This window comes from Hibiscus syriacus, unplaced genomic scaffold, assembly GCF_006381635.1.
Source record: "Hibiscus syriacus cultivar Baekdansim isolate YM2019G1 unplaced genomic scaffold, ASM638163v2 tig00110338_pilon, whole genome shotgun sequence".
NCBI lineage: Eukaryota > Viridiplantae > Streptophyta > Magnoliopsida > Malvales > Malvaceae > Hibiscus > Hibiscus syriacus.
In genome coordinates, this window is record NW_024062691.1 from 1,201,145 (window position 1) to 1,212,695 (window position 11,551).

Genomic DNA, 11,551 nt, shown 5'->3' on the forward strand with positions numbered 1-11,551 from the left:
TACGCGGATTTTTTTTTTAAAGCTCCCAAGTCTAATTTTCTATTCACTGCGGCTTCTACAATTAGTACAGTTCAAGAAATGAAGATTGAATAACGAAAAATCAATATCAAATTTGAGAAGAAAATTAGTGAGATCGTAGATCTCCATTCTTCTAACTCAGCCGGAGGAGAATCATAAGAATGGCAAGGGTAAGCTGCGATTTCCGGTACTTTCTCATCCCCGCTGCATTCCTGTTCATATACATCCAGGTAAAATCAACAAACCTTGCTCCCTTTCCCTTTTCTTTTTTCTCGATTTAATTGAAATTCTAAATTTATGTATATATCAAATTGTATGCTTGTTTCAAACCTTTTGTAGATGCGACTTTTCGCCACGCAATCTGAATACGCAGATCGAATGGCTGAAGCGGTTAGTAAGCTTAGATTTATTGCTATCTTTAGCTCTCAGAAGCTTCTGCCTTTTTTTAATCCTTACAAAACCTAAGGAATATGAACAATCTAAGCCTTTGAGCATGGCGTCTTTTTCATTTTTGGCAGGTGGATGCAGAGCGCCATTGTACAAGTCAAACGCGACTACTTATTGATCAAATTAGTATGCAACAAGAGCAAATTGTGGCCCTGGAAGGTGTGAATTTCCTTCATTTTGATCCTTTAGACATGTTTCTTTTCAGTAGACAAGGTTGAAATCGATATTGTTTTTCATGGAATTCAAATCATTCACTCTTTTCATGCTACAAATTCAGAGGGGAAGAAGCGAAAGGATCAGGAGTGCGCACAACTGAAGGCTCTTGTTAATGATCTTGAAAGTACTTTCTTTTATCTTGCTTGATTGCAATTGTATATTTTCTAAGAAGATCCTTCTATGGTTTCTAGGCGCATATTTAGGCTTTGCTTTGTAGGAAGGATGGGAAGGTATAAGAAAGGAAGTGCTTTTAATCTATTGATTAGGTTTTATGTACCATTTTTCTACTTTGTAGCTTAACCTTTGGAATTAAAACTTTGCCACGCTGACCCCTTTCTGTCCTTCTTACCAAGTGAAGCCTTGTGATGTTCAGATCATATGATCTTTTTCTATTTAGTTTATGAGACCTTTTCTGTTTATAATACACTTCATTACCACTTTTAAGGTTGTTATTAATGTCATCCCACTGAATTTGGATCTATAGCTGGATCTTGATGAAGGCCATTCTGCTCCTCCATCAATGTAGTTTGGCATTGATTTACTTCTTGTTCTCTAATTATTTTCGCTAAGAAGCTTTGGAATTGTTCTAAATTGTGTAGTTTTTTAATCATTTATTGGGTTTTCATATTTGTTTTCACCTGTCTTTCTTTTGTATTATTCCTTCAAAAAGGTTTTTTTTTTCTTTCCTTTGGTGCTTCAAATGTTTTATGGTCAGTTAACATCTTTCTTTTTGGTTGTTTCAGAGAAGACCCTTCAAAGAATAATTGATAAAACACAGGTTTGTGACATGATGGGCATTCTTATGCGTTATCTCCACAAAGTACCACATGTAATAATTGAAACAATCTTTGGGTTGAATGTTTTAGGTACCAGTGGCAGCTGTAGTAATAATGGCTTGCAATCGTGCTGATTATCTGGAAAGGACAATTGCATCTGTCTTAAAGTATGTTTATTCGACCCTTGTTTGGTTTGATAGCTTATTCTGTTTGACCAGGTAGTAGCTAATTTTAAGCTGATTTACGTTGGCTTAAATATGCAGGTATCAGAGGTCTGTTGCTTCAAAATATCCCCTTTTTATATCTCAGGTACTTAAACTTATAATCCTATTCTTTATTAGCAACAAAAGGTTTGTCTATTTGACTTGTTTTAACTTTGTACTTCATGCACAACAGACACTGTATTTTTCTTTTGTTGTAATTAAAAGAAGAAATGCTTCTAACTGTGATAGTTTCTTCTCAGGATGGATCAGATCCAAATGTTAAAGCTAAGGCTTTGAGTTATTTTAATCAGATATCTTATATGCAGGTAAATTGCTTTTCCTCTGTTCCCTTTTGTTCTCCATTGGAAAGTTGATTGGGATGAGTCCTCTTCCTTTTTCCTACCCTATCATATGATTTGCCTTATCCTTATTTATCAAAACCCATCCAGTGAATGCTTACGTTAGTTTCTTTCAGCATATAGATTATGATCCAGTGCATACAGAAAGACCAGGGGAATTGATCGCATACTACAAGATTGCCCGTAAGGGTTGTTTCTCTCATTTCTTCAGTGTTGACATTGCTCCTACTGATTTCTGCTCTTAACGTTTGGTTTCTTAAGGTCACTACAAATGGGCATTGGATGAGTTGTTCTACAAGCACAATTTTGACCGAGTAATTATACTTGAAGGTGAAGTTTTCCTTTTTGGATTATTGCTTCAAAATTCTTCTTTTATCATTTCTTATAACAAAAGGAATACTGTTCTGACTGAGAATCACTTTTGAAGACAGATGATATGGAAATTGCCCCTGACTTTTTTGATTACTTTGAGGCAGCTGCTGCCCTTCTCGACAAGGATAAGTATGTTAGAAGAATTAAATCAGGCTCTCCGTCTATTTTGATTTAATTTGAGGGTTTGCATCCTCTTTCCTTCTTCACCTTCTTGTTATTAAATCATGTAGGTCAATTATGGCTGTTTCCTCATGGAATGACAATGGGCAAAAGCAGTTTGTGTATGACCCATGTAAGTTTTTTCTCTCAATGGAATTTATTTCAAGGAAGACAATCAAGCTTAATGCGTTTTTATATTCAAGATTTGGCTGGTTTGCTAAAGTTGTTTGTTCTAGATTGCATGAGTTTTAAGGTTCTATGCTATTTCTTAATCCCCCATGCAGTGCTCACCTTAAAATTTGAGATGCTTTGACTATGAGGCGGATATTTAATCTTATCCTGGCCTCATTTTGGATGTTTGCTCATTACCAGGAATCCCCCCCCCCTCTCTCTATCTATGTGCAACATATAGTTGAAGTTGTTTATGCAATCTACTTCTGGATAAGTCTTTTACATGTTCATGCTTGAACACAATTTTTAATTTTCTTGAAATGGAAAATTTTGGTGCTTTCTATTTCTTAATTTCCTTGTAATTATTCCATGCAGATGCACTTTATCGCTCAGATTTCTTTCCTGGTCTTGGCTGGATGCTTACTAAGTCAACATGGAACGAGCTATCACCAAAGTGGCCAAAAGCATATCCTTCTTGGTTAAGTATATTGTTATTCATTTGTATATTACACATATGCTTATTGATGTAGTTCTTCTATGAAATTTCTTTGACAAACATTCACTTATTGGGATGACTGGATGAGATTAAAAGATAATCGCAAAGGTCGACAATTCATTCGTCCAGAAGTGTGCAGAACATATAACTTTGGCGAGCATGTATGTATCACCTTGTCATTTAGAAGATTTCTTGTTTAAAATTTTTGTGTTTACAAATCTTATGAGTATTTTTAGCTTTGATGAGAATGTTTTCTTGGTAGACCATCCACCAGTATGTGTCTTCCTTGTGGACTGGAACTAGGTAGGCATGAATGAGGCGCAGAGTCCATTTGTTTTCCATGGAGAATTTTTTGCTATGATTCTATTGCATTGCTTCTGGAAGAATGTTCACTAAATTTGGACGAATATGTTACTTCTATGGTGTCAGTGTTTTTTTTTTGGATGAAGAGTTTCCTTCAACTTTTGGAATGGCTTGTTTCCTTGCTTAAATAAAATTGAGATTCCCCAAATTAGGGGCATTTCCATCCCTCATTAACACAGCATAGGCAGCTTCAGCAATTTTAAATTTCCTCAAGGGCGGGTGTTAACATTTTCTGGTTCTTCGGTGATATTTACATCCCCTTTTACAACTATGGGCTCACTTTGTGTTTTAAATCTTTGATTTCAATCAGGGTTCAAGCATGGGGCAATTTTTCCAAAGTTATCTTGAACCTATTAAGATGAATGACATTAAGGTTGGCTGCAAAATTTCTATAATCTTATTTAGAATGTAAATTTTTTTAATCATCATCGTCACAGTAGTGTTGCTTTTCTGCGTGAAAGGTGGATTGGAAGTCACAGGATTTGAGCTACCTATTGGAGGTAAAATCAGTGGAACTGGAAACTGTTTTTCCCCAGGTTCTAATTTTTACATTTGTCATGTATATAATTGTTCTCTTTTCTAGGACAAATATGCAAAATACTTTGCCGACCTTTTAAGGATGGCAAAACCTGTCCATGGACCAGATCTTGCTCTTATGACATCTAATATAGATGGAGATGTGCGTATTCAGTATACAGACCAATCAGATTTTGAAAACATTGCACGGCAATTTAGAGTTTTTGAAGAATGGAAGGTAAATTATTCATCTGATATTTGGGGTCTCTTTCTTTTCTTTATTTGTTGTGAAAAAGTTATTTATGATAATAACTGATAAATGCCTGGTCACAGTAGGTGATAATATATGTTCTGAAACTCGGTACCGTTTCAAAAGTTTGGTGGATATGAGTTAATTTTCTGAATACTATTTTAGCCTATTTACTATCAATTGCATATAGTTTTTGGTACAAAACTGTAACTTTTTTTTTCACCTGACCATTTCAAAGTAATAACATATCTATGATTTGTTTATATCAAAATGATCTTTCTGCTCATTTTCATTTCTTGTGCCCTACAAGCATATAGATACGATAACCATACATACTCTTCTAACTAATGCATGGGGGCGGGAGGGCCTTGATTTAAAGAACATTACTTTCTACTTCTATTGTTGTTGTACAAATAAACTGTTAAAAGAAAAGTTTTCACATATCTAAGATTGACTAATTCCATTCTTCCCAATTCTCCAAAACTTTGATTGCTTTGTTATCTAGGACGGTGTACCAAGAACAGCATATAAAGGAGTGGTGGTTTTCAGATATCACCCACCAAAACGTGTATTTCTTGTCAGTCCCGACTCTCTACGGCAGCTTGGGATTGAAAATGCTTGAAATTAAAAGGTTAACACCCATGTCTGGTTTTTTATTGTTTCCTTGTATTTTATAACGGTGGAAGCCACTAAATTCGGTATAATGCAATTGGAGGAATAATGACAGATAGCAAGTTTCAGCATGTTTTAGTTTTCGTTTGTGATGATAATGATTTGCGTTGTAATCTTTGGTTTTGTAATGTGTAGTCAGTGATCCTGTCCTGATGAAGTATTTCCGGATGCTGGAGAGCAAAGAGGTTGCGGCTGATGAAATATTTACTTTCTAAATTTTCTCTGTTATGGAATTTGACTCGACTCGATTAAATCCGCACTTGTGCTGGCGATCAATTCTCTTACATATGGTAGGCACAGGAAAAACCTTTGGTTTTGTGTTGTAGGTTATATGTCATGATGATTTCATCTTACATTTTTCCATTTAGAAGTATGATAATATCCCAAAAGGTTATTTTCTGGAGAAACCTTTAATTTTAATAAACCAGCACTAAAAATAAATTGAAAGGTTACTTATTGGAGAGGGGATGTCATTGGTTGGCTTGAATCCTGGCTAACAAAGGATTTCATCTACTTGTTTGACAAATCATGTTATATACCTGGAAGGTCCAAGTTATAATCTGAAATTTTGTTTAAAATATTTTATTTTCTTGGAGTAATTCCACAAAATTTTGAAATTATTTTTCATGCAAAAAGGATTCAGAAAAAATGGTCAAAGAAATACCCAAGTCCAAGTGTCTTGTCCTCATTGTGCAAGAAGATTAATATTATTATTTTTCCATTTGAACATGACTAATTATTTTCCATGAAAATTATTTTCCAACTAGGCCCAATCCAAACATGACTAATTTTTAAGATTGTTATTATTTTTAAGAAATGAACATTGTTGATGAGTTATATAAAATTCAAAAGTTACTATTTTACTTAAAAATTGTTATGATATTTGTATTGTGTTGGTATCATTGGTCCATGTTTTGTTTTATGTTGGCTAAAAAATAATTTAGTTGCAATAGCCATAGGTATAGCTTTTTCATCCTCATTTAATTGGGACTTAACCTAAAGTCTAATCCCAAGCCAAATCCTCAGGCCTCACACTTCAAACAAATGAGACATGTTCAAATTTATCATCTAATATTTAGACTCCCTCTATCCTTTAATGTATCTTAAACTTTGACTAAAATTATTTTAAATATTTTAAAAAAATAAATTTTATAAAATATATATTTCAAAACTATTTAATTTGTAACAACCCGGAAATTTGAAAAAAAAAATATAATTGTAATTTGAGGTTTTAAATAAATAATTTGGTGAAATTTGGGAACTAAATTGAAAGATGTTAAAAAACGTAGTTTGTTTTAGAGTTAAAGGAAATTCAGAGACCAAACTCTGAATTTACCCAAAAAAAAGTTGGTAAGTTTGGTTGATATATACCAATTGCTCCCAAATTCCCTTCCCAAAGCCCATTTTCCAACCACGATCCCGACGTCGTTCGAATTCCGATCGTCGTTTTGAAAACACCATCGTGTTCGTTATCGAGTGAGGAACAATTTCCTTAAATTAATTGAAGCGAAACGCTGCCAAACGTCGGGAATTTTCAGTCGAAGCCTCGACGTTTTTTTAGCTCAATCGCCGAGAAAATCTTAAATTCATCACCGATCGTTACACCATTTACGACACCTCCCGCACCATCGTGTTCCTTGTGCCGTTCCGAGTCCGCCGGTGTTATCCTTGGCCTCCGTCGACGGCGGCGCGTAAGGAGGTGAGACGGTCAAACTTTCCGATTTGTTGAAAACGAGCTCTCTGCCGTTCAAAAATTTGAACCTAGCTTTGTAAGTATCTCGAAATCGCTCAAAATGATTTTTTAGGATTTTTTCTGTAATTTTTCCGACGCTTATAGACGCCGCACGCTCCCCCACGCGCTGTCACTGCTCGTGGGGAAGGCTAAAATAACCGGTTTAACCGGTTTTTCAAAGGGTTGACCGGTTTCGACCCGACCCGACCCGTTGATCGGGTGACAATTTGAGAATTAATTCGAAATGGGTGATATTTTGGGAATTAATTCGAAATAGGTGCTATTTTGGGAATTTAATTCGAAAAAGGTGCTATTTTGGGAATTTAATTCGAAAGTGATAATTTGGGAATTAATTTGAAAATGATGCTATTTTGGTAATTATTTTAAAAAGGTTGCTATTTCTGTAAAATGGTTGACAGTTTGTTGACCTTCTTTGACCAGAGCTTTGACCGGCTTTGACCGGCCATTAAACAACCGTTAATCTTTTTTTAGAATATCTATCCTGACATTTTTCGACGTCCCGAATCCGTTTTTAGGATTGGTTTCACAAGATTCAAACCTGAAAGTCTTCGAATCGTCAGTCAAACCCGTTGACTTTGATTTTGACCAAGAATTCAGAATTTCGGAAGGTTATACTTTATGTTTTTCGACGTCCTGAATCTGATTCTGAAGTCCGTTTTGTCAAATTCTGACCCGAAATCCCCAAATCAAGCATGTAAACCCAAAAAGGCTTAGTATTTTAGTATTTTGATTATTTATTTGAGAATTGGTTAAGGAATTGATTCAGTAAAATATTTTATGAAGGTACCCGTGTTTCACCTGAACGAGGATCAGTTAGGTCTGGAGTTGTTCGTTCGTCAGATCAGCTTGAATCGCGTACTACAAGAATTACCCGTAGGTTTCCGTATATTATTTAAATAAAGATTATTTATATTAGGATTCCAATATGGATTTTTCCAATTCGTAGGATCTAGCGCTGCAGCAGAGCGTGATCAACAAATCCAGTGATAGGCTTCCCTATCTGATTTCTCAGACTGTTACAGGTGTGTTTCCTGATAGTGTTATATTACTGTTTTAAATTATATAAATATCTGAATATTGTGTATCTGATTTCTGATTTATTGTATATTTCTGATATGATTTCTGGTTACGGTATTTTATACCGTTTTCTGAATACTAATTACCCAACATCTGAATTACTATACATTACTGATTTGATTTTTGATTTCTGTATTTCTGTTTATGGTTTTCAAGCTTGAAACATTCTTATGTTTTTAAAGAATTATTCATTGTTTTACGCGCATACATTCATGTTCATTATTATCATTGAGCGAAATATTATTGGAGGAAGATTATCTGCAGGCTCCTCGGCTGTATGCTCAGGGCCTTACTGGTTGTGCGGGGTGTATGGTTATGGGGAACCTACACAGACAAATTATGAAAGGATGGGGGTAGTGTTCATGTTTTCAAAACATATTGCATAAACAAATTTTATTAAAATGTTTTGTTAATATGTTTTTATACACTGTATGGAGCACACTGAGCTTTTTAACTCATTCTATAGTTTTTACCATTTTTCAGATAACAGCAGACCGTAAGCTAGCAGATTTGGCATCAGGGGAGATCAACTACTTATTTTGTACGAACATATATCTCTACATGTTTTCCGTTGTATCTGGTGACATGTATTTGCTATCTTTTTGGATATATCTGTATTATTAATATTTTGGTTTGTATTAATATAATGTATTGTAAGAAAAAAAAACCTCTGAATGGGATATGTGACCACTTAGGTTTGGGTTTAACTTACAGACCGGGTCTGAGGGGTTACATTATTAAAGATTTTTAAAATATGTTTTTTTCATAATTTTATCAATAATAAATTTTAAATAAAAAGAGTCATTGAAAAAAAACTGACAAGAAAAATGTCAGTAAGAGAGAATTTTTATAGGAAGAAAGTAATATTATTATTAGTTACTTTAATAAATTAATATCACATGTTAATTCAGTTGGATAAATAAATAATTAATATTATATAGTGATATTTTTTGTTTTCACATAATATTTATAATCTTTTAATAAAACAATTGAAATTCATCATATAGGGATTAAATCCATATCAAATAATTTTATAAGTATTTTCTACCATTCCATCTACAATTATTGTTAAATATTTTTTTAAAAATATTTTTCATATAAAATATTGTTTTACGTAACAAAATATAATATATTTTAACTTTCTACAATTATTATTTCCCTGCAACTTGAACCAACAATGCCATTAATTTCCAACGAAAAATCAAGAAGAGTTGAAAACACACAGGACGTAGGTAATATTTCAAGTTAAGAGGGACACACTTATAAAATTTTAAGTAATAAATAATTTATAAGATTTTAGAGAGACGGAAATATATTTTTAATAGAAAATACAAATAAAATATCTAAAATATATAAAAATCTGTAATTTTTACGAGAGCGGCCGCACTCGCCCATCTCTTCTAAATCCATCCCTTAAAACACGATCAGCAATAGCCATTAGAACTTGGAAAATTAGTTTGATTGTTAATGTGAATTATTTGGAACCAATGTCTTCATTTTTATTTCTTCAATGTGGTGGAGTGTTGCTATTACCATTTTTTTTTAATTTTATCCAACGAAAAGGTATAATTTATTTTAATAATCTAAGGTGATATAAGATAATATTCTTTTATAATTTTTTTAATTATTGACAACGTACATACACCTATGGGTGAAATATCGTAGGGTAAAGAGGAGCCTTGTCCCCCACCGATTATTATTTTTAAATATTAATTAATATTAAAAAATATTTTTAAAAAATAAATAAAGAAAAAATTATCAGATCTCCTTAATTGAAAAAAATTATATTTATGAAAAATAAAAAAAATATTTTAGCCTCTGCTTTAATAAATTTCTAGTTCTACCCTGGCATACACCCTACAAACATAACTACTCGAACATAAAATCGCAAGGAAAACACTTCAAATTTAATTGATAATACTATTTCATTAACTAACTGTTTTTCTTTCTTGTGGTCCATTGCCGAAGTAGTAGATCGTTAGCCATAAAGAAAGGGAGTACAGCAGAGAAAATTAAAGTAAGATATTTGGTCACCCAATACCATGGCATCCTCGTACTCAATATCACCACGACACAATTCATAAATCCGTAGACCAAAAACTCCTTCCCCAAGCCAAAGGTTTATTTTTTTCCCTTTCAATTGTCAATTGGAAAAAATTTTGCAACTGAAAACTATTTAAACTGAAATTAACATAGAATAAATTGTTAGGATTTGTGGAAGCTCGAATAGACAATCAAATAATGTAGAAAGGGGTGAATAAGCAATAATTTGATTAGGAAGCAATAATTTGATTAGTGTGCAAATGAGAGCAAAAGATAGAGAAATTTGATACAAGGATTTATAGTGGTTCGACTTATTAACCAAGTTTACTCCCACTACCTAAGCTCCTCACTTAGGATTTTCTAACAAATTCACTAATTTGTTCTTTCTTTTTAAAAGATAAAGAGATAACATTTACACTCCCTATCTTTTCACTTGGCTAAGATAGAATCAATCTCCTTTTTCAAAAGGTAAAAAGAAGTAAACAATAATACCTCTCAAAGGTAGAGTGTTTACAAATTTAGCTCACCAAAAACACAAATATTTACAAGAGAGATGAAAATAAGATTGGAAAATTCTTCTTTTGTGTTAGAATGATTGGATAGGTGTTTTAACCCTTCTTCAAGTGTCTTGAACTTGTATTTATATGTTTGAATGAAGTTGTGGACGTTTCTAGCCGTTGGAGATGATTTCTAGCCGTTTGGGGATGAAATCTCTGTAAAATAAAACTGCTCAAAACAAAGGGTATCAATATTCCTAAAGGGAGTATCGATACTATCTTTGTTTATATTTAAATCAACTAGCCGTTACTAGCCGTTGGGGCCTGATGGTATCGATATTATGCCTATGGTATTGATACTACTATGTAAAGTATTATCGGTACCCCTTTGGATAGGGGTGTGCAAATCCGGTTACCCGATTCCCGGGTACCCGGAACTTCCGGGTCGACGATTTCTCGGCCCGTGTCCCGACCCGGATGTTACGGGTACCCGGTAATCGGGTACCCGAATTTTGCGGGTACCCGGTAATCGGGTACCCGATACCCGGTTTTTATTTTTTTTTATTTTCAAATTATTAATTTAAAAAAAAATATATACACAAATCTAAATATTCGAAACTTCGAATTACATACTCTAATATCCGAACATAAAATTTAAAAGTTCAAAATACAAAATATAATAATCCATAATATAAATAATTCATTATATTTTATATAATTATATATAAAAAAATAAAAATAAAATAAAAACTAACCGGGTACTCGGGTAACCGGGTACCCGAAAAAACTAGATTTTGTGACCCGGGAAATGTCGGGCCGGGTACCCGACCTGGCCGGGTAATTTTTTTTAGAGAATTACCCGATTTTTTAGATCCGGGTCGGCGGGTCGGGTCAACCGGGTCAGGTAATTTTGCACAGCCCTACCTTTGGGCATTGATATCATTTTTGCATTCTGGAATTTGAGCAATGCTGGTAGTATCGATACTACCTAGTGAGTATCGATACTTCCCTTACCTTTGTATCGGTACCATATGAACAATATCAGTACCATATGAATAATATCGGTACTGTTCATGAGGCATCGATACTGTAAGAACAATATCGGTACTACTTGTACAAAAACGTATTTTGTGCTCAATTCCAAGTAAAATGGACTTTGAATT

At 33.6% G+C, this 11,551-nt stretch overlaps 1 protein-coding gene across 3 annotated transcripts; it reads left to right on the plus strand.

The window, feature by feature from the left end:
- Positions 1-5,246, plus strand: LOC120120335 (alpha-1,3-mannosyl-glycoprotein 2-beta-N-acetylglucosaminyltransferase-like). Of its 3 annotated transcripts, none has more exons than XM_039139992.1 (19): positions 1-248; positions 358-408; positions 537-624; positions 743-805; positions 1,425-1,459; positions 1,548-1,624; positions 1,721-1,766; positions 1,921-1,986; positions 2,136-2,202; positions 2,281-2,349; positions 2,451-2,520; positions 2,622-2,683; positions 3,097-3,187; positions 3,285-3,378; positions 3,891-3,953; positions 4,042-4,080; positions 4,164-4,334; positions 4,852-4,977; positions 5,154-5,246. In XM_039139992.1, exons 1-18 carry the CDS (start codon positions 180-182, stop codon positions 4,966-4,968), a joined length of 1,338 nt encoding a protein of 445 aa, XP_038995923.1. In that variant the 5' UTR covers positions 1-179; the 3' UTR covers positions 4,969-4,977; positions 5,154-5,246. The 3 variants fall into 3 exon arrangements, with proteins under 3 accessions (XP_038995923.1, XP_038995922.1, XP_038995924.1); XM_039139991.1 differs by having other exon boundaries at positions 5,158-5,246; XM_039139993.1 differs by having other exon boundaries at positions 182-248; positions 358-422; positions 5,158-5,246.
- Positions 5,247-11,551: the final 6,305 nt, after the last annotated feature.

Excerpts from the sequence above, each read along its gene's own strand:
- LOC120120335 (XM_039139992.1), top strand. The coding sequence starts at position 180 with ATGGCAAGGGTAAGCTGCGATTTCCGGTACTTTCTCATCCCCGCTGCA. Across the intron at positions 806-1,424 it reads TCTTGTTAATGATCTTGAAA|AGAAGACCCTTCAAAGAATA; the intron begins GTACTTTCTTTT and ends TGGTTGTTTCAG. Across the intron at positions 3,379-3,890 it reads CATATAACTTTGGCGAGCAT|GGTTCAAGCATGGGGCAATT; the intron begins GTATGTATCACC and ends GATTTCAATCAG.